A 23,546-nucleotide genomic window follows, 5' to 3' on the forward strand; every position below is an offset into this window, starting at 1 on the left:
TATCACTCTTTTTACTTTACTTTTACTTTAATGCGCTCTTGCTACTAGCACAGCCAAATGAAGAATGCCACCTAGTAGCTTTCATTAGGATACCAAGACCATTCACAAATGCAACAGACTTTGCTTTATTAAACATGCTATTTCATTTTTTGGCCCTAGAATACAAAATTATTTGTTGTCATGGGTCAAGAATCCCTGTAAGCCTGCCTTGATGGCTAAAAATGAACTCATGAAAATGGGAAGGGGGAATTGGGACAATCATCTATCCCCCCCCTCGCCACTGGTGAAAGTGCCATCTACCAGTGTTAAAAGAGCATTGGATCTAACCCACTGTTGTTGAAACATCAATATTATAGTTCTGAAGATCATTTTAAATCAGGAGTATAATTTTAATTTTTTTCCCTTTAATAAGGTCCTTGTGGTTAATTCCCAAGGGGAAATCTCTCGATTTAACACCAAAAAAGAAATAGTGATGAAAGGAAACATCAACAATTATTTCAAGCTAGGCCAAGAAGGGAAATATCGAGTCTACCATAATCAATATGCCACAAATTCATTTGCTTTGAACAAACATCAGCATCGGGAAGACCATGACAAGAGACGGCACCTCTCTCATAAATTCTGTCTGAGTCCAGCTGGGGAATTCAAATGGAATGGATCTGTTCATGGGTCCAAGGTTCTTACAATATCCACTCTGAGGCTAACTATCATTCAGCTAGAGAACAACATCCCGTCCTCATTCCTTCACCCCAACTGGACTTCCCACAGGTGAACTTACTTGTGTTTTTCATCATATTTCTGTAGTATTATATACTTGATATGGAAACTGTTATGTTTGTACTACTAAGGCCATTTTTATAACTGCTGGTCCAGTGTTTTAGTCATTTAAGATATTTTCATGTACAGAAGAAACTTAAAAGGTTTCATATTTTTGCCACTGTAGGTCTAATTGGATCAAGGCTGTTCAGATGTGTAGCAAACCTAGAGAATTTGCATTAGCTTTGGCTATATTAGAGTGTGCAATTAAACCAGTTGTCATGCTGCCAATCTGGAGGGAGTCCTTGGGGCACACCAGGTAAGGTGTAAGTCATAATGTATAACTGAAATTCAAATGATTATGTAGCTGGCTGGAAGGAATAATGTATGGCATTATATTTTCTGCATTATTAGACTACGTAGAATGACATCTATTGAAAGAGAAGAAAAGGAGAAGGTTAAAAAAAAGGAAAGAAAGCAGGAGGAGGAAGAAACCATGCAACAAGCAACATGGGTGAAGTATACATTTCCCATCAAACACCAGGTATGGTTTCAGCACAGCAGTCTTGGAAGTTTAAACATTTTAGTTAATTTGTGCTGTCTTTGGTTTTCTTTTTAATGCAGCCATTTAAGTTCAAGCATGTAGAATAGGTAATATCATCATAGGATAAATTAAGAGAAGGAGAGAGCTTGATTCTTACTGGACTCTTTGTTCCCGCTCCGAGGAAGGAGGGCATCTTGATCATTGAGTAATTCCTACTGGCTGCTCAGGGAGGCAGAAATAATTTTCCACTTCCTGTCCTCTCGGCAGCCTTCAGTTTTCCTCCTGCCTAGATAGGGAGCAGAAGCAGTAGAGAGGGTTCTCTGCAGCAGCTGCGGAGTAAGTACAGGGAAATTTATATTCTTTCAAAATAATCTTCATTTCTATTACACACACACACACACACACACACACACATATTCTAATTTTAAACTTAAATCTAACTAATTTCTTCCCTGATTTCTTCTCTCTTCATTACTTCTTACTTGCTATCTACTTTTAACAGACCCACAAAATGGCATCCGGAGATGAAAGGGAGTCAGACGAATTCCTTTGGGCTAAGGACCATTTATCATGTCTCCTCTCCTTTAAGAGGCATTTCAGCCAAGAAATGCCGGGCTTCCACCATCACGATTTAGCAGAGGAGCTAGGTGATGAGGAAGAGACCATCACAAGTAAGCACAGCAGGCCTGATGCACCATTAGAAAAAGGCGCATAAATGCCACGGAGCTCAGGAGCAACTTATAGCTTCGAGTTCATGTTGCCTGGAGAGACTCAGTAGACTGGTGAGCTAGACAACTTCATTTCAGCCCCAGCCTCAGTACCAGTGTTCTGGCAATGCAGTGATTCCTCCCTCCCCAGGGGGTCCGGGAATCAGCCAAACATCCACTTCAGAGATAGCTCTTATTTGAAAAGAGATAGTTGCCCTCAGGGAGGAGCCGCATGGATTGCTGTCTGCCTCAGCCGCCCCATCATCCAGGGGCTCACCTTCTTCACCATCTAGCCAATATATATACCATTTGTCCCCTCCCCCTAAGGAGCAGTCCTATTCATGGCCAACAAAAGCTGCCAGGAAGGCAATCGCCGAGACTGAAGGTTGCAGCAATTGTGATCCCTATTCCACAGCAGGGGAATCTGATCAAGAAGGAGGGGAAGAGGGCGAGTTCTCCTCTGAAGAGGAGGAAACTGTAGTGGATGACCAGCAAACTAGATTGTTTGCAGGGGACTATTTCCAAAATCTCCTCTCTAAGGCTATAATCTTAGTGAAGATCCAGAGGATGGGGAGACTCCCAAAGGCAAGGTGAGACCTAGGGGTCCCAAGGAGTTTTTCCCTAAGACCAAGACCCCTAGTAAATCAGTCCCATTCCCAGAATATTTTGAGACACTTATTAGAGAGGAATGAAATAAACATATGGCCAATAGGCAGTTTCCCAATAGTACTAAAAAATTCTACAACACGCAGTCAAGCTCCTACAGGTCCCCCTAGTGGATGCAGCATTGTTGCTTTGCAATCCTCAGAGTTAGTATCTGAAGACGGCATGGGTTCCTTTAAGGATCCACTAGGGAGAAGAGCAGACTTCACTGCTAAGAAGGCACATGAGGCTAGAGCACTATCCATTCAGATCTCAGCAACAGCAGCCCTCATTGCCAGATTGGCTATAGTTTGGGCCAGGAAGTTGGTCCAGCTAATACCATCTGAGGATAAGATAATAATGGAGGGAGCTAACAGGTTTCTCAAAGCAGTTACAATTCTAGCAGACACCACTGTTGATTCCTTAATGTTTGCATCTAGGGCAATGTCAGCTACCGCAGCCATTAGGAGGTCTTTTTGGCTAAGGCCATGACCAACTGACTACTGCTCCGTCAGTGGTTATGACTTACCCCCTTCAAGGAGGCCACCTGTTTGGTGACAAATTAGATAAAATTTTAGTTGAAACCAAAGACCAAAAGAAAGCCATGCAAGGCATGTTAGAAAGGATGGCAGGTAATCAACTCCATCCTTGAACTCCTTTCAATCTTATCATACCTTGCCCCAGTTTAGAGGGGACCAGAGACAGGGTTCATGTCAGAGACAGGAAGAAGTTTCTTTCATTGAGGGGGCCGTATCATCAAGCCAGCTCAGTTTCATCAGAACAGATCTGATCAATCTGAAAAATTTCCCAGACAAAACAAGCCATGACAATTCCAGTGGGGGGACGCCTTTAACATTTCATCACACCATGGACCATCCTAACATCGGATCAGTGGGTCCAGCAGATTGTTTCCCATGGTTACCAAATAGAGTTTTTCAAGATTCCATCAGATCGTTTCATACCGTCTCCAAAATCAATCAAACCAGAAAAGTATGAAAGAACCATAGCCACAGAGAGACACTGTCCTTCAGTTTTACTACTCTGAAGATGCCTGCCACAGTTGCTGGCGAAACGTCAGGAAAGAAAATTCCAAGACCACGGTTACACAGCCCGGATAACCTACAAGAACCAACCATAGCCACAATTTGGCATCTACTACAGATAAGAACTATAGAACCAGTTCCCGCAGAAGAACGTTTCTCCGGCATCTATTAAATTTTTTTTTACTGTGCCGAAGAAAAATGGGGACTGGCTGGATACGGGACCAGAAACACATCAACAGGTTTATACATCAGAAACACTTCCAGATAGAAATGTTGAGATCCATAATAGAAGCCATACGTCCAGAGGCATTTATGACATCTGTGACCATGACATCTGTTTGCAGGGTGTCAGAGCTAGGGGCCCTTTTGATTAATAAAGGATTATGTACATTTCGCAAGGGTAAGGTCATCCTCAGCCCTGACCCGACGTTCATTCCCAAGGTGAATACTACATTTCACAGAGGACAAGAATTGCATTTACCTTCGTTTTGCCCAAATCCTAACCATCCGAGGGAACAAGAATGGCACAAATTGGATTTAAGACGTGCCCTGAGGATATATATTAGATGAACCACAGACATCTGAAGGATGGATTCATTTCAATCACAGTGCTTAATAAAGAGAAGAAACTATCCAGACCAGCCATCAGCAACGCAATCAAACAATGCATAGCATAGGCATATCGTGCTAGCAAGCTTCCAGTCCCCATTGGCATTATGGCACACTCTGTTAGGAGCACAGCAACATCTTCTGCCTTTGACAAACAAGTCTTCGTGGAGGTGATCTGTCATGCAGCTACCTGGTTGGCAGTGTCCGCGTTCATCAAACATTACCGTTTAAATGCCTTTGCATCGGCTGATGCTGCCTTTGGGAGAAGAGTTCTTCAGCAAGTGGTGGAAGATGCATAACCCACCCAGAAGAATAATAGTTCTGGAAGATTCCGACAATCAAGATGCCCTTCTTCCTCAGAGCGGAAACAGAACCTTGATTACTTACCATGAAGGTTCCTGCTGCTTTGAGGAAAGGAGGGCATCTTTGCCCACCCTGGACAAAGATGGACTGAGCCAGCATGATGCGTCAAGAAGATATAGAGACAATTAATTCAAACCAGAAGCGAGTTAAAAGAAAGCCCTCTCCATTAAGAGTTTTTTTCTCCAACTATTGTTACTGTTCTCACTCCTCCTTACACTTACATCTTTTAACAGTTCTGATTTGAGTCTTAGTTATAATCATGTTATAGTTAACAGAGTTATTTCCTGTCAACCTTAGTTTGGAAAGTATTCAAACTGAAGGCAGGCCATTCCAACTGAGAAGACAGGAAGTGGAAAATTAGTCCTGCCTCCCTATGCAGCCAGTAGGAATCACCCGACAATCAAGTTGCCCTCCTTTCCTCACAGCAGAAGAAATCTTCATGGTAAGTAATCAAGGTTCTGGTAGGGGTGTGCATTAAAAAATCGGTTTTTTTTTTCAGATTCGGGTATATTGAAGCCAAAGAATATCAGTATTTTTGATATCCCCAAATTCCAATATCGGTATGGTGTTCGGATTCAGGTTTTATTCGGGAATCTGAAATTATTCAGCTTCTTTCTAGGCTATGGGGATGTTATACTGGGGTCAGGGGGCTGTTTTTAAAGCTAGAGGCACCAAATTTACCGCACAGCTGCTGCTACTGGTCCACAGAAGAACCCCTAAGTTTCAAGAAGATGGGGTCAGAGGTCCAATTCTGTGGGCCCCCGAAGAAGGTCCCCATCCATCCTCCATTGTTTCCAACGGGGGACTTTTTTTCTCCAGGGCAAAAGCAAAGAGGCATGCCTGCAGCAACCATTGGACAATGCCTCCCATGCCAAGGACCAACACAGGCCCACAAAAACCAAAGCAGAACCCAAGAATCCTAGCAGAACTATAAGCTAATGTGGCAAGCCTAATAGAACTAATAGCAAACCAGAGAATCGTAGCAGAACTAAAGCATGGGGAGGTACTTTTGCAAGCCCAGCAGAAACAATGTCAAACCAGATAGTCCTGGTGGTGTTTTCTTTTAAACAACCAAGGGCAATCCACAGAAGCCCAGCACAACAATCTTAAGCATAGGGGGCCACTTTCACAAGTCCAACGGAATCATGGGAAATACACAGAAGCCCAGCAGAACCATCTTAAGCACAGGGGGCCACTTTAGCAAGCCCGGAAGAACCAAGGGCAATACACAAAAGCCTAGCACAAAAGTCTTAATCACAAGGGGGCTGCTTCTGCAAGCCCAGCAGAACCCAGGGCCGTTCTGGCAGTGCAAGCCCCAAAAAATGCACTTTAACAAAGACAAATGTAAAGTTCTGCATTTATGTAGAAATAATCAAATGCATAATTATAGGATGGGGGAGACTTGTCTCAGCAGTAGTGTGTGTGAAAAGGATCTTGGGGTCTTAGTAGACCAAACACTGAACATGAGTCAGCAGTGTGATGCGGTAGCTAAAAAGGCAAATGGGGTCTTGGGCTGAATCAACAGAAGTATAGTGTCCAGATCACGCGAAGTGATGGTATCGCTTTACTCTGCTCTGGTTAGACCTCACCTAGAGTACTGTGTTCAGTTTTGGGCACCGCAATTTAAGAAAGATGTAGACAAGGTGGAACGTCTCCAGAGGAGGGCAACAAAGATGGTGAGGGATCTGGAGACCAAGTCCTATGAGGAAAGGTTGAAGGAGCTGAGTTTGTTTAGCTTGAAGAGGAGAAGGCTGAGAGGTGATATGATAACCATATTCAAGTACTTGAAGGGGTGTCATATAGAGGATGGTGCCAAGTTGTTTTCTGTTGCCCCAGAAGGTCGGACCAGAACCAGCGGGTTGAAATTAAATTAAAAGAGTTTCCGTCTAGACATTAGGAAGAATTTTCTAACAGTTAGAGCAGTTCCTCAGTGGAACAGGCTTCCTCAGGAGGTGGTGAGCTCTCCTTCCCTGGAGGTTTTTAAGAGGAGGTAAGATGGCCATCGGTCAGCAGTGCTGATTCTGTGTCCTTAGGCAGATGATTAGAGGGAAGGCATCTTGGCCATCTTCTGGTCACTGTGAGTGTGTGTGGGGGGGAGGTAGTTGTGAGTTTCCTGCATTGTGCAGGGGGTTGGACTAGATGACCCTGGTGGTCCCTTCCAACTCTATGATTCTATGAAAACTAGTGTCGAACCAGTGAATCTCCACAGTAAGGTGGGGGGCACTTTTGCAAGCCCAGCAGAACAAATTGCAATGTACAGAATGCCCAGAAGAACCCAGTGCCACTGTAGCAGTGCAAGATCAGCAGGACTAGTGCGAATCCAGAGACTCACAGATAGCTGCCATAGCAGAATGTGATAATGGAATGTTGTCTTGCTCTGTTAATAAGAGGTAGGTTTCATGAAACAAGCCCAGTCCACAAGCAAGTGACATCTTTGGTAGAACAAAGAGAGAAATACAGGTACTTGTGTTTTAGAAGGCATGGTGGCTTCTCTTCCAAAGATGCATGCTCCCCCCGCCGAATCATATTATAGGGTCATTTTGGACATTGGTTATTTGGTCATATTGAGCTTTGTGTTTAGCCAGGAAATAGAGTTGCAACTGTTTCTCTGGGTCTTCCCTTATGAGGAGAGGCCACTCATAAAGTCATACTTGCCGATGATTACTCTGCTAATTAGTTTCTTGGTAGGGAGAGGTGTTAGGGAGAGCCTTCTTCATGCAGATTGCCTTGACCTTGTGTGCCCAACCCTTCTGCCTGGTGGGATGGAGATAGTTCAGTTAAACTGGCCATACCCCTTGCTTGCATTGAGTCAGTGGAGACAGCTTCAACAAAGAATGGCTGTTCGTCTGTGTCCACATTTCCATTTTGCACTGCTGCGGTGCTTTTGGTACAGTACAAAATTGGTTATGCTTCCATGCTCATGGTTTATTGTGTAGACAGGGGAAAATACTCAGAACTGTTCAACAAGTTCTCATTTTGCTCAGGTGAGGTTTCATATTAGAAAATGTTATTTAATCCTATACAATTGTCAGTATTTTGGGATATGTTTGTGCTAGAATGTCAGGGAATATATTTCTGTGGACTTGCAACTGGGTTTTTTTGGGGGGGGGGGTTGCTTCCCTTTGCTGTTGTACATCTAGTACAGAGTTCTCCAAATTCCTTCTCTTTTTGTCACATGCCATTTTAGTTGTAGATCTGGCAGTAGAAAACCTGTACATTTTATTCCTCTATAGGACCAGTATATTTTGGCCCTTTTAGATATAATGAATGAAAGATACAGGTCTTTGACAGCATGAATAGTTCAGTCCACAGTGGCTTATAATTTAAATCACAAGAATTTAGCATCTGGGGATGGAAGAGGCAATTTGAATTTATTGTAAATATGTCTATTTAGCATCTTGTGTATGACTTCTAATTTAACGGCCTTCCAGCTTTACAGTACTTTAAGCTGCTCTATAAGGATGCAATCAAAAGCCACATTAGGCATTGTTTTATTTTACCATTGTAGCAGTTCTGGCTGTTAGAGAAGCCACTTCAAACAGTGGTTTCTGATTTTGGCTTGCTGGTAAATCACAAAATATGGTTTGTCAATTTAGACGTTGCCCCAAGCCATAGTTAGCATTAACCATGGTTTTGTGTGGCATGATGTTTTACTTAAGCAAGTGGGTGAAAACTTGTTTCAGTAGTTTCCAGTTCGAGCAGATCCACAGAGAACAGATTTTCCTATGCATAGGAAAACTGAATGGAACTTAACAATAGTGTAACTGTTGTTTAACTCAGGAATCAACTGGGGGAGATTGAATTAAAAAAGAATCAGACTTTAAAAATAATTATATGATTAATAATTTTCCTAAAGAAGAACAGTTATGCTTGAAATGTGCTTGGAATTCTGGTAAGCAGTTTGTTGCTTAACAAGCCCTGCTCCCCTTCTCTTCTTTCTGATTATCACTTGGTTGGGTCCCAGCCTAAATGTAAAATATTTTCTTGTAATATTTGTTTAGAACTCTATGAGTTTCTGCCACATGGTCAGGGTTGGGCAGGGCCAACATACCCTTCAGGGTCCTTCTTGGAGGCCTTGACAGGTTTTAGATAAGGGAAGGGATTAACAATACCCTAGGTCTTCCTCCTCTCTTTCTGTTGCTCTCCCCAGTAGCCAATTAGCTAGTAGGAGGGCTAGCCTTCTCCTAGGCCTGAGTCCCTGGCCCTAGTGAGGGAGATTTCCTGGGATATCCCTGTCCTTCCTTCTTCCTGCCTCCTTGAGGGTTGCCCCACCCTCCTGGGTTGATTGGCAGGAGCAATTACCAGTTTGGTATGACTAGGGTACCCAGCTTGTTGGGGGTAAAGGGAAGATGACTGGGGAAGGCACTGGCAAACCACCCCATAAATATGGTGCCTAGTAAACATCGGGATGTGATGTCACCTCATGGGTCAGGAATGACCCGCTGCTTGCACAGGGGACCTTTACCTTTATGACTAGGCTAGGCCAGCTTCCAGCCTTGTACTCTACCTCCTTTAAATGGCTGCACTGCCTCCCCCCACCCCAGCTGGCTGGTGCTGCTATATTTAGACTCAGAGCCACCCGATGTGGTACCTGTTCTTCTCTTGCTGATGAGGCTGCATTGGGCATGCCACAGGCCTTTTGGGCAGGCTCTACTTCAGTGGTCCTACCAGTTGGAAGGCAGGCTGCCCTGCTGTGTTGACTGACAGGTGGGGCCAGATTCTGCTGTGTGCAGGCCATTGCCAAGTAGGCTGCTCCACCTGGCCCTCTTTCTCTTCACCTCTGGTAAGTATGGGGGTGTTGAGGCTGCCCCCAGACAAACCCATTTTATTTGTGGATGGTACTGTAATATGTGTAGCTGTTCAAATAAATTTATTTAAAAACCAGTTTCCACAATTTTTAACAGGTTTGGAAACAAAAAGGAGAAGAATATAGAGTAACTGGATACGGTGGATGGATCTGGATTAGTAAAACACATGTTCATAGATTTGTGCCTAGATTACCTGGAAATACTAATGTTAATTACAGGAAATCACTACCAAGTAAGTATAAGAAATCTTTATTTCACAAATAATGTATTGCCATGTTCAGCTGAGTTTTATTTGAATAAATTAAACTTTGCAGCCAGATGGGAAACTTGACTCTGGTAATTGATAAAATTCCCTTGGTTCAACAAGGAAAAACATTTTGAATCTGCATTCTGCATATGATGTCCTTAGCATAGAAATGACTGCTTTTACTTAGGCTACAGCAGTGGTGATTGAGAATTGTTTTTTAGTATGTCTCCTAGCCAGTCACAGTACCTGAAATCACTAGTTCCTATTTTGGGGGTAATGAACAGTGCTATTACTATTCAATGAAATAGCATTTTAGAAATAGCAAAGAAAAATGGATGCTCAAATACAAATTCTTCTGCTGCTTCACTCAGAATTCTGAATTTTGGATTCTTTGAGGTGCTGCTGGTTTACATTTTAATTGGTGGCTACATTTCTGAGTTATTGGGATTAGGGTTAGAGCAGTTTTATATTATCCCCTTTATAATATGTAATTTCTTTCCAGCAAAGAGGGATGATACCATCTCAGAAAAACAATGTGAACTGAATAAAAGAAAAAATCCAGCAAAACTAAAAATAGAGTTTGGCTCCTTGAAGGACAAAATAAAAAATTTCCATGAACTACACAAGAAGGACCAAAAAGAAACTGAAAACTCCGAGACCACAAAGAAGGATCAAATAAAGGAAGAAAGTGAAATGAAAGAAGAAAAGGCTGAAGCTGGCAACAATTTGGAAAAATCAGATCATGCAAAAGAAGGTAAATAGGCACTTTAATCATTTGGTGGGTGAATATTTAGCTTTACATATGTTGCTAGGGAGAATCAAACAATCTAGAAAAATTTAAGTATATCTAAATATCACTAAAAGCTCATTCCTGAGTGGGGGGAGGCTGTTCCGTGGTGGCTGGAGGCAGGTCAATAGCCAGCACAACAAGCCAAAAAAAGAAATAAAAATTATTTTATTCTTAAAACCCCATGGAACTTCCCATACAGTCCCACAGGGCTGTGCCTAAAGGCAGCTCTGCCCCTGGGAACGCTCCTCTGGACACTGGCGCTGGGAGATTCGCCAGGAAAAAGTCATCGGAAAACAGCACCAGCATCCAAGCACTGCCCTGCCGCCGGGGGTGGGGTGGGGGCAGTGTAAGGCAACTTATGCCAGCGTCCGTGCCAGTTTGCTTAGCGCAAGTGTTAATCAATAATTTATTTGCAGTCATAGACCATCAAATAAAGTCAATTTGCATAGTTAAATAGTATAGGATGAAAACAAATACAAAATAGATTTGCTATTAAAATGGTTAAAAATGTCAAGATTATCAAGGTGTATAACTAATTAATATCCAAACAAATACTAAATGTGGGTAAAATTAGAATGCTTGATAATATCCTAAAGTTACAAAGGCTAAAACTAGAAGGAAAAATAAATAAACAGGTATTCAATCTACAGGATCAAACAGTATTCATTTCCTTAGAATTCGGCACCTGAAATATTTTCCTGAGAAACGTAGACTGTACCCTTTCCAGGATGGTTATGTTGCCAGTAATGCTCAGTGGTGCTCCGTATGTAAGTGTCATGCACGCCAGCATGGGGGGCGGGTCACACTGGCTCCTGTGGGGATCCAGCCCCCCTTCAGAAATGAGCTGTAAATATATGAATGTTATCTTAGAGTGCAATCCTATGCAACGTTACTTCATTCTTAGCCCATTGAAATCAGTGGGTTTAGAATGGGGTAACTCTGCATAAGATTGCACAGTTAAGCACATATCCCATTGGTTCTAATGAGACTTTATTCCCCTTTATATAATTTCTTAGGGATTTGATATGCATGCTAATTCTGTGATCAGTATGGTGGAACATACAGTTTATGCAATTTTTTAACATTCATGTACAAAAATACATGATCAACTGCAACTTAGATCTACAATTATACACATTCATCACCAAATAGCTTACTAATTAAAAATAATTTCTTTGCAGTGGATCAAGACGTTGATGAAAATGATAAAGATATCAAGGAGGAACCTATGGAAGTAGATGAATCAAAAATGGATACCTCTGTAAAATATGAAGAAACCCCCATCAGTGCAGATTTAATCAATGTCAGTGAGGGTTTTCACTTAAGAACTTGTTATAAAAGGAAAGTAAAAACATCAAAATTAGATGGACTACTTGAAAGGAGAGTGAAGCAGTTTACGCTGGAGGAAAAACAGCGACTAGAAAGAATAAAGTTTAAAGCTAGCACCAGCTCTTCAGGTTGTAAATCTCTGGGTACACAAAAGAATGTAGATGACCTACAAATAACTAAGGCAGCAGATGAAAAACAGATGGATTTAACTTCCCCAAATGGAACCCATATTTCAGGTACAAATCTAACTGAGGATCCAGTTCAGGACCACTTGTCATCTGGCAATCTCTGTGTTACCAAAACCAGTGAATCAGTGCAATCTTTGCCATATTTGAATAGACTATTAGAGGGGGAAACAGTTGTAGCTTCGGTTCATTGCCCTGATACTCAAAACTCAGTAGTGAAGGATACTAATGAAAATAAGTCTGAACCAATGGATACAGATAAAATTCGAACACAGAGTAAGGGAACAGAGATTGATAACTCCATCATGAAGGATGCTAAACCAATAGAAAGCAAAGAAGCGTGTGACATCTTAAAAGACACCGCAAAATGCTCAGAACAAATAAATGCAACAGACGCTCAGTGTGAAAATGTTCAGCCAGTGCTTACTGAAAGCATTTGCAAAGGAGATGTTGTGTCTTCAACTGCGGAAGGGCACGAAGCATTAAAATATGAAAAACAGGACTGCAGTTTAGAAGATCACTCTGAGGTGCAAGCAAATGCTGTAAAAGAGGGTACTCAGGAAAATAATGAAGAAACATCTGAAAACAAAATGTTGTTAAATCAAAAACAAACTCTTGGAAAACTAAAGCCACTACACACTGAACTCATTTCAGAAGAGGCATATGAGGCCCAGATTCCTGACATGATTGGAGCAAATATTATTGATGAGGTAGTGAAATCTAAAATAGCTGAAACAAATGGGAAAAAGCAAGACCAGGAAAAGTTTGTCCCACCAAGTTCCATAAACAAATGCTTTGATCAGTTAAAAAGTATTGCTGACAAAAATAATAATAATAAAAATGGAGAACTAGATATTGGAACAGAAAAAGAAAAACCAACAACATTTCGAATTAATGGAAAAGATGCTGAATTTAAAGTATTGTCTAATGATGAATGCTTAAAAAGAGAGTCAGTTTTACAGACTGAAAGTAATATTGATTCCATAGTCAATAGTATTAATAAAAGCAATCCTTTAATGAAACCATTTTCTTCTAATGAACCCATAAAACCATTTATGAATGGTGATATTGCTTTGGAAAAAACAGATGAAAGAAACAACTTGGACAGTGAGTTGTGTGCACAGAATGCTATGGATTTGGATGGTGATTCTGGAGACAATGTTTCATCTCAAGATAATGTTTCCCAGTTTACTCAAAACATTGGAAAGAAGCAACATTCGCCAGAAAAATTTAGTCCTGTTGATAACACATGTGTGCCAGCCTTACAGTCCTGTAATGAGAACAATATATATAGGAAAACAGAAAGCATGGTAATTGACCCTCCTTGTGTCAAAAAAGCTGCCCTGTCACTTATAATTTCTGGAGAGGAATCTAGCTTGAATAACAAGTTCGCTGATCAAAATGGACTACAGGCCTTCAGCAAAGTTGAAAACATCAATGGAGAAACCACAGTAAAAGCTGTTGTTACAGAAGTGACCACCACATCAACTGTTTCTACTGAATCCAAAACTGTTTATAAAGTATCAGAATTGACACCCACCAAGGATGATAAAGAAACCATGGTGTCATCCTCTGAAAACTGTTCCATATCCACTACAACTACTACCACCACAACCACTGTAACAAAGCTTACCAGGCCTCCTGCAGACAGTGGTGCTGATGTGATTTCAGTAAAGGAGCATAGTAAAACTGTGGTTACAACAACAGTGACGGATTCTTTGACTATTCCAGGAGGAACCTTGGTGACTTCTATGACAGTCAGCAAGGAATATTCCACAAGAGACAAAGTGAAGCTGATGAAATTTTCAAGACCTAAAAAGACTCGTTCTGGAACAGCCTTGCCATCTTATAGGAAGTTTGTTACGAAAAGCAGTAAGAAGAGCATATTTGTTTTGCCCAATGATGACCTAAAGAATCTGGCAAGGAAAGGAGGGATCAGAGAGGTTCCCTGTTTCAACTACACTGCAAAACCTGCTTTGGATATTTGGCCATATCCATCCCCAAGACCAACTTTTGGTATCACGTGGAGGTACAATGTTAATGACTCCTTTTAAAAGTTACTTTTGAGCGGGAGGGTTTTCAGTATGTAAACCATATTCGTATAAATATTTGTAGCCTGAAAATTTCGCACTTCAGTTGTCATTCCTTTTTAAATCTTAAGCCTGCATTATTTTGTTTCAAAGGATTGTACTCTATTTACAGCATTCTCCCCCCCCCCCAGTTTTGTTCATGTAGGAGAGCTCCTAGCTCCTGTACTGTGATTAGTATATACAGTAATTAGAGCATTAGAGTAAAAGTGGAGGGGGGAAAGGCACACTGCCACTGGGGCCTCTGCACAGCTAACAGTTTCTTGCACCTTCCATGGGCAGGTACTAGGTTTCATATGAGATGCTTAACACCTCCATAGAGAACTAGCCTAAAAATTTCACCTCATTTGATTGGAGCCTGTTTAAAAAATTGTGTAGGTAAATCATTTGAGTTCTTGCAAAACAGATAACCATTTTCTGGTGTCCTACCTAGACAGAAGACGTGACACAAGATGTTATAAAATAAGTTTATATCTGCCAACATTTGTTTTGTCAGTAGTCAAGGAGTTTTCCAAAATTTAATTGTTATGAGTTGTTTTCTAAAAATTAGCAATGCTGGTTTTCTCTAGACCCTGCAAACATTAGAAACCCCATATCTTTCAAAGGACTGCTAAATCTGAGTTAAAATTTCTTTCGTAGAGGCTCTTGCTTTCATGTACACCATTGCTTCAGTTGGATAAGAACATAAGAAAAGCCATGCTGGATCAGACCAAGGCCCATCAAGTCCAGCAGTCTATTCACACAGTGGCCAACCAGGTGCCTCTAGGAAGCCACAAACAAGACAACTGCAGTAGCATCCTGCCTGTGTTCCACAGCACCTAATATAGTAGGCATGTTCCTCTGATACTAGAGAGAATAGGTATGCATCATGACTAGTATTCATTTTGACTAGTAGCCACGGATAGCCCTATCCTCCATGAACATGTCCACTCCCCTTTTAAAGCCTTCCAAGTTGGCAGCAATCACCACATTCTAGGGCTGGGAGTCCCACAATTTAACTATGTGCTGTGTGAAGAAATGCTTCCTTTTATCTGTTTTGAATCTCTCACCCTCCTGCTTCGGCAGATGACCCCGCGTTCTAGTATTATGAGAGAGGGAGAAAATCTTTTCCCTGTCCACTTTCTCCATACCATGCATAATTTTATAGACCTCTATCAACAATACAATCTCCTTTATTGGCATAAAATCACAACATGGGGTGTCTACATAGTAACATAGAATTGTTGCAGTTGAGCATTTCTGACAAGGTTAGAACATAGATAAAAAGATGCTAGAATTAGTAAAAGCCCTCTAATTAACTTGCTGGCGAACATTCACAGCAAGTCTCAAAAATTGTGCCATTTTCTCCAATGTAACAGGAGAGTGATTATTCAGTAACAAAAGAGCATTAAGAAAATCAGGGGAATTTGACTTTTTTGTCAAAATAGGGCCTAAAAATTTGCTGCGAATTTCTGCATAAAATCTACAGTGGAATAAGACATGTACAATTGATTTAATGCAGTTATTACCACAGGGGCAAAGTCTCTCTGGATGGGGGATTTTCCAGAATCTTCCTTACAAAATCGCAGATGGCATGACATTAAATCTGGCCAGGGAAAAAGCTCTGCGTTGCTGAGGGTCGTAAAGATGGTACAAATATGGCGTAGGCTCATATATATTAAAGGGAATCCCTAAATTTAATGGGGAGCAAGTCCTGTTAGCAGCACTATTGAGATTTTGAAATCCAATCTCTCATAATCTGTGTTTTATTGTTTGAAATGCATCTGTATCCGAGCGCATTAGCAGCGAATCCAATGGTAAACCAATGGATTTAATTTTACTCTCAATGTGAGCTAATCAGTTAGAGGCGTGTGATTCCATGAGCATATGGTAGACAAGAGAAGAGGGATCAGCCTTGAAATGTAGGTGTAGCCAGAATTTAAGTGTGATAAGCCATGCTCTAGTTTCAAATAGCACTTGACCAGTTTCCAAGCACAGAGCTTCATAAGGAACACAATTAGGCATACCCAATATTTTACAAAGAAATTTAGCTTGGATACATTCGATTGATTGTTCAACTGCTCCAATCCCTATTGGGATGCCGTACAACAGCTGTGGACTTACTTTAGCATTGATAACCTTTAGTGCGGCTGGAATATATTGATTCCCTCTATTAAAGAAAAAGCGAGTGATAGCCAATGTGCTGATTTCTGCTGTTTTTGTTGCAAACTTACATTGAGTTTTCCAGCCAGCATTATATTGAAAGTAAATGCCAAGGTACTTAAAATATTTAACCTGCTTCAATGAATTACTACTAATTTCCCATCTGAGTAATATCCAAGATCTCAAAAACACAAGTACTTTATATTTCGCATAATTCCATGCAAGTCTATTAGTAACACAGTGCTCGTGGCAATGGTTCAATAAATGCTTCAAGCCAACCCTTGTGTGTGACAATAGGGACTGCATCATCAGCATATTGAAAGAGGGGGGCATAAATAGAATTAAGTTTAGGCCAGTGGCCATCAACCGCTCCTAAAAAGGGGGCCAAATCATTTAAGAAGAGGTTGAATAAGTAAGGAGCTAAAATGCATCCCTGTTTAACCCCTTTATTGATGGTAATTTTGGGGGATAATTTGCCTATCGGGGAGGACTTAACTCGACAGCTCATTGAGGTGTATAGACTTTTAATGAGAAGTAGTTATCAATGTTCATTCCAATTAATTTATCCCATAATAGATCTCTTGATATGGAATCGAAGGCACCCTTTAGGTCCAAGAAGGCTGTATATAGCTTAGAGTGGGTTTTCCTAGAGTATTTATTAGCTAGGTGTGAAAGAACAATGCAGTGGTCTAATGTAGTTTTCCCCTGGCAAAAGCCTACTTGTTCTGGGCCTAATATCCCATATTTGGATATCCAAGCTAGAAGTTTGCCCAGGTGTTTGGCATATAGCTTCTGTACTATGGATAAAAGATTTATTGGTCTTAAGTTGGATGGAGTTGTATGGTCTCCCTTTTTATGAATAGGTACCATGATGGAGACCTCTATCATGTCTCCCCTTAACCGTCCTCATTCCAAACTAAACAGCCCTAAGTGTTTTAACCACTCCTCATAGGGCAGTTGCTGTAGCTTCCTGATCATTTTGGTTGCCCTTTTCTGCATTTTCTCAAACTCTGCAATATCCTTTTTGAGGTGACCAGAACTGTACACAGTATTCCACATACATATAAATTAAATTTGATGCCATTGTCGTCACTGTTGCCAATTGGCTCAACCACATCCCTCATTAAGTTGCTGGCAGCACCACAGGGTATTAAGTCCCCCCCTCTGGTTGGGTCCATGACCAACTGTTTGAGGGCATAGTCATTGAGGATGTCTATAAATTTTACTCTTTGGCTTAACTGGAGCATGCATTTATCCAATCAATATGAGGGTAGTTAAAGTCTGCCATTATTACTAATTCATCACCTTTGGATGCTTCTTTGATTTAATTCTGCAGCTCTAGATCACCCTGAGCCTTTTGGTCAGGAGGCCGATAAAACGTCCCCAGTACTAAATTACCTTTGGGGCCTGGTATTGTCACCCACAAGTATTCTGTGGACATCTGCCCTTTTTATGGTTTCTAGTTTATTAGACACTATGCCCCCTCCCATACACCCTTCCCTGTCATTTCTATAGAATTTGTATCTGGGGATGACTGTATCCCACTGGTTCTCTCCCTTCCACCAGGTTACTGTAATGCTCACTATATCTGTGTTTTCCCTTAAAACCAAGCACTCTAACTCCCCCATTTTCGCTTGGAGGCATTCAGCATTCGCATAGAAACACCACCAGCGCGGTGTGGTTAAGAGCAGTGGTTTGGAGCAATCTGGTGTTGCTTGTGTTACCCTTCACTCTGAGTTTGGCCAAATGTCTCTTGAAGCTAGGGCATGGTTGTTTGCTTTTAAGCTACAAGTTAAGTTGTTTTTTAGCACTGAGGGGTACCTAGTTTCCCTGAAGCATGACTCATATAGATCTTCATGGCAAAAAATCTTTGATGAGAAACTGTCACTGATGGGCATTTCATGGGATATGTTATCAGATCTTGGAAAACCAGAAGCTTTCGCTATAATAAAAAAGCGTATCAAAGAGATTGATTATGACAGCTGATCTCAATTGTTTTTGAATACCACCACCACATGGTTTGCCTGCCCATACCTACTTTTTGACAATTCCTTGTCTCTATAGCTTTCTTTCTAGCTAGACTAAACGCTAATCCTTCTGTGGTTACGCAAGGCAGAATTTTGAACTTACCATACTCGGGAAGACTTGTACGTGCTCTTCTGGCTCCATTGACTCATTAGCTCATGTGCTCTTGGAATGTCATTTCTATGAGGACCTTAGAGCACGATATCTCTCCTCTTTTGATACATAAATCCAATACCTCTGTGTCTGATAGACTGCCTTTTTTATTAAGTGATAGGGATCCCAAGGCTACATTAGCAGTGGCAAAATTGATCTCAGTCCTTATATCCCTCAAACATTAGATTCAAAACTATGCTGCTCAAGATCAATGTATCAAGGAGCTTCTAAGGGTTAAAGGAAAGGTATTTTAATTACTTGTTTTTGGTGTCTTAACCCTGGAAATGAAAAGTGTCCTGCCCTCTATACCCTGTGCCCTTCCTGTACTGAATAAGGACCCAGCGCCCTGGCTTCCTTGCCCTGCTGCTAACTCACACTGATGCTTAACTCGCTCAGTACTCCTGAAGGGCACACAGATCTACTTTGCCCTGATAACAGGATTCTTTCCCCACCCTGTAGGGTCGCTGGGACAGCTCTTGTGCTGATGCCTTTTGGCTTGTGCCTCTGGCGAGGAGGAGCTTTGCAATTTAAATGCTCACAACCTCCACCTCTCACACACAGCACCACCCATCACCAAGCAAAAACCCCTCTTTAGCAGGCTACACACACCTACTCACCCTCAAACACAGTCTTCTCACAGCAACCTCAGTTAATGCTCCCCAGCAGTTTTAGGAAAGGCAAAACCAGCACTCACCTTGCCAGTAGCTCTGCCTCTGTCAGAGGATAAGAACATATCCCTTTGCAAGACAAGAGTATCAGTATCATAGCAATCCATTAGACACACATTATTATGTACCTTATTCAAAATTATTTATAGTCCTCATAAGACATTTCATATAGGGTATAGAAAGATACTGTTTACAGTCCTGTAGGAAAATGTAATATTGTATGATGTGGTTATTAGTTCAAGAAATACTCATTAATGCTCATAAACTTGTAATTAGCAGGGTTGAACATGCAGTAATAAAGGCCAGCAAGTGCCACTGGTTTATATAAAAAGATACCATATATAACTGAGGAAAGTAACAGACTCCTGATATTATGAAGTATGTATTTTATGACAGTAGAAGTGTGCTGTATTAGACTTACTTTATGAATTTCTCTAGATACCGGCTTCAAACCGTAAAATCATTGGCAGGGGTGAGCCTTATGCTGCGGTTACTTTGGGCATGTCTAAGGTGGGATGATATGGCAGCCAAGCCCCTCCCGGGTGGAGGAACTACACGTACAGGTAGTCTTTTAAAGGAATACTTATTGTTTGTTTACAAGTTCACTGGTAATATGATGCCTTCAAAATTTGCTGACATACTACATGTTTAGGGAATGTTTGTATTTATGGATGCCACCCCATGGTTGGAACAGGTCTGTCATATTGGAACAGGTTTTTTTTTGCCATAACTAGAACAATTCTTTGCATTCAGGTTTTGTTACAGTTTTAGGACGTAAGCTGTTTCTTTCAAGTACGCCCTCCAGCTAACCTCACCAGAAAAGTACATCATAGCAGTGATGTACATCATAACACTTACAAAAGTACATCATAACACTTACTCAGTTTCTCTTGATTTAGACATTCAGAGAATTTCATATGTCTGCAAACCCAAGTTCTGACACTTAAACAAAAACATATAGGAGAACCCCAGGGTAAGGTTGGAAGACACAATTACAGCAACCTTGCTGAAGCTAAGCCAGTCTGGGTCTCATCAGTGCCTGGATAGGAATCTCCTGGGAACCCTGCTTGCATCATTTTAAATTCCATGATGGTGGGATATAGAGACAATCAACAAATAATAATATTCAGATACACCAACAATCCTCTATTGTGTAAAATTATACAGGCTCTGGGTTCCATTTAGCAGGGAATCTAGGGTACTGTTACAAAGTCTCATCTCTTTCATGAGATCTTTTGTACTCACTCAAGAATGAATATCCTCTTGTCAGCTGATAACCACCACTTTCAGATGTGTTTCAAGTTTGTAAGCCATAACTCTGCTAAAAATAAACCTGTAGTTCTGTGTTTGGTACAGAAACATCTGAACGGTGTAACTGGCTCTGTATCTGTGAATGAAGTTAAGCTGCCATAGTTGTTGATCACAATGTTAGTCATTTATCTGGTAAACATCTTCAGCCACATTTATATGTATTGCTACAATCCATAACTTCAACATGTTACTGAATGAGAGTATCTTATAGAATTGCAATTCAATAAAATGTCATCCTTTTAAAAATTATACTTCTAATTAATTGAAGTTATCTCTGTAGCAATGAAGATGACCTTTTGATGAAAGACCAATAATAGCCCATTATTTACCAGTAGTTTTGAATTATAGCAGTTTGAGCCATTTAAAAGTAATAGGTGGTTGTGTTAAAATTGTGACCCAAATCTGTGTTGCTTTTTACTAAAATTCAAATAAGCCAAGATACTTCAGAGTAAGTTGTCCAAAATTTTGTGATGAGATCATTAAAAAAATTTAATTTATGAATAAATAATATTTTAAACTGTTGTAGAAACATCAGAAACAGAAATTACAACAACTGAAATAATCAAGCGGAGAGATGTTGGACCTTATGGAATACGATCAGAATACTGTATACGGAAAATTATTTGTCCCATTGGAGTTCCAGAGGCCCCCAAAGGTAATCTGGAGAACCGGATTTGATTCCCCACTCCTCCACATGAGCGGCCGACTCTAATCTGGTGAATCGGGTTTGCTTCCCCGCTCCTCTGCATGAAACCTGCTGGGTGATCTTGGGCCAGTTGCAGTTCTCTCCGAACTCTCTCAGCCCCACCTACCTCACAAGGTGCCTGTTGTAAGTAAGGGAAGGCGATTGTAAGCTGCTTTGAGACTCCTGAAAGGTAGAGAAAAGTGGGGTATAAAAACAAACTCTTCTTCTAAATTTATTTATAAAAGTGTCTCAGATTACTCATAGAGGACTGTGAACACACAGGGAGATGTTATGTTATTATACCGTTCATTAATATTTAAGCTGAAAATTTATGTTTTTCTAAAGAAACTCCTACACCACAAAGGAAAGGTCTTCGATCAAGTGCACTGAGGCCTAAAAGGCCAGAAACTCCAAAGCAAACAGGCCCTGTGATCATTGAAACTTGGGTAGCAGAGGAGGAATTGGAACTCTGGGAGATAAAAGCATTTGCTGAAAGGTAAATTATTTGTTATTTATTCAAGTGAATGAAGACAGTTACTGATTTCTCTGGAACAAGACTCCTTGTACTAGAAGAAAAACCTTTCATTAACAGAACAAATGTATAGAATCCAATCCAATGTATGAATGCGGGATACTGCTCCCTTAGCTTTGCTCTTTTTTGGCCTTCAGCATCCAGTCTTCATACTTCCTTGCCTAGGCGTTACCTTCCTGCTTATTCCCTTCCTCCTTTTGGTGTTTTTCCTCAGTTGATTTATTTCACTACAACCAGGCCCAGGATTTTTAACTTGCTATATCATCTGTCCAACTACTTTAATATCTGTTCCCACTCAGCTTTCTACATCCTGGCTTCTGTGCCTCATTCCTTTCATACCATCATGTGGCTCAGTTTGTAGAGCAACAAGAAAAGGGGGGGGACCAAATGGAATTCAACCAAAATGCTGATTCCAAACCGAAGAGGTTGAGGTGAAAAATGCTAAAATTACAAATATATAAATTTTAATAAGGTGCACAATCAAGTTAAAAACATAAGGCCTCTAGCATAGGCAAGACTTTCACATTCAATATATACAAACATAAACACCTGCAATGTACAATCTTACATTTTGGTCAATGTAAGGTTGTACATCGCAGGTGTTTATGTTTGTATATATTGAATGTGAAAGTCTTGCCTATGCTAGAGGCCTTATGTTTTTAACTTGATTGTGCACCTTATTAAAATTTATATATTTGTAATTTTAGCATTTTTCACCTCAACCTGTTCAGTTTGGAATCAGTTTGTAGAGCATCTACTTGGCATGCAGAAGGTCCCGGGTTCAATCCCCAGCATCTCCAGTTAAAGGGAGTCGGCAGGTAGGTAATGTGAAAGACCTCCGCCTGAGACTGGAGAGCCGCTGCCAGTCTGAGCAGACAATACTGACTTTGATGAACCAAGTGTCTGATTCAGTATAAGGCAGCTTCATGTGTTCAACAGCAAGCCATATGTGATTTCCCCACCTGTATTTTATTGTGATCCACTCCAGGCCTCCTTTACCCATCTTAGCTTCATTCCTGTCTCTTAGTCCAGTACTGATTTAGTTTTTATCAAAATGGCATTCACTGGTCCTTCTTCCCATCTCTCAGTTTTTCTATTTTGCTTCCATGATTTGTTCTTTGAAAAGCGCAGCCAAGACTTACCTTCAGCTGCTCATTGCGGGCACAGGGTGCAGCTACCAGCGCAAAATGGAGCTTAGCAGCTGGGGAGGTTTCTCCCAGTTGCTTCTGTCCTGCCTTGTGCTTGCCGGGTCAGTCTGCCCCTCCTCACCTGGCAGCATATTGGTGTGGCGGAGGGGAGGTGGGCTGCTGCACAGGGAAGGGGCGGGAGCATGAAGAAGGCACACCTGCATGCTCCTCCCCCCCCCCAGCCTATTTAGGCCCTCTCCCTACCAGCACTCAGCTTTGCATGTTGGCCCAGCAGACAGGAAGGAGTATTCAGAGAGCACAGCAGCGTCTTTTTAGCTTCTGTGTAGTGCTTTGAATGGAGTTCAGGGCAGGAGAAGGGGCGGATTAGGCGGCAGCAGCGGCGTTCCTGCTAGACCCACAGAAAGATAAGTTAATCCCCCCCTTTTTGGTGCTTCCTTGGGTTGTCTGGGGCTCATGAGGCTGCTGCTCTAGCTGATCCTTTACACAAGGGACGTAACACAGCAGTCAAAACCCCTCCCCCCCACCACCACAATAGGCGGTAGCACTCTTCAGTTAGGAATAACTCTTCCCCCCTCCATTCTTCGTGCAGGATCAGGGCAGTGTTTTTGCCTTGCAGCCAGCACAGTGGAGCAGAGCAGTGCCTTTTTTGGCAGCAGTTAAAGTGCATTATTTTAATTATTTCTTTATTGAGATTTTATCCCACCCTCAACCCCGGTGTTAAGGGAAGTAACACATGTCTCTGCTCGGGGTTCAGTATCTCACAGCAGGATTA

The 23,546-nt window shown here is 41.3% G+C and overlaps 1 protein-coding gene across 1 annotated transcript in view; it reads left to right on the forward strand.

Moving 5' to 3' along the window:
• BPTF (bromodomain PHD finger transcription factor) overlaps window positions 1-23,546 on the forward strand; it is a 128,628-nt gene that overhangs the window by 63,492 nt on the left and 41,590 nt on the right. Inside the window, exons 8-16 of the mRNA XM_056866895.1 lie at window positions 413-768; window positions 944-1,075; window positions 1,171-1,300; window positions 9,569-9,704; window positions 10,222-10,473; window positions 11,691-14,052; window positions 19,537-19,661; window positions 20,936-21,064; window positions 21,440-21,590. Coding sequence (XP_056722873.1) covers window positions 413-768; window positions 944-1,075; window positions 1,171-1,300; window positions 9,569-9,704; window positions 10,222-10,473; window positions 11,691-14,052; window positions 19,537-19,661; window positions 20,936-21,064; window positions 21,440-21,590 — 3,773 coding nt within the window. The remainder of the gene's footprint in view (window positions 1-412; window positions 769-943; window positions 1,076-1,170; window positions 1,301-9,568; window positions 9,705-10,221; window positions 10,474-11,690; window positions 14,053-19,536; window positions 19,662-20,935; window positions 21,065-21,439; window positions 21,591-23,546) is intronic.

The sequence above is a fragment of the Euleptes europaea genome, chromosome 1 (assembly GCF_029931775.1).
Source record: "Euleptes europaea isolate rEulEur1 chromosome 1, rEulEur1.hap1, whole genome shotgun sequence".
In the NCBI taxonomy this organism is placed as follows: domain Eukaryota; kingdom Metazoa; phylum Chordata; class Lepidosauria; order Squamata; family Sphaerodactylidae; genus Euleptes; species Euleptes europaea.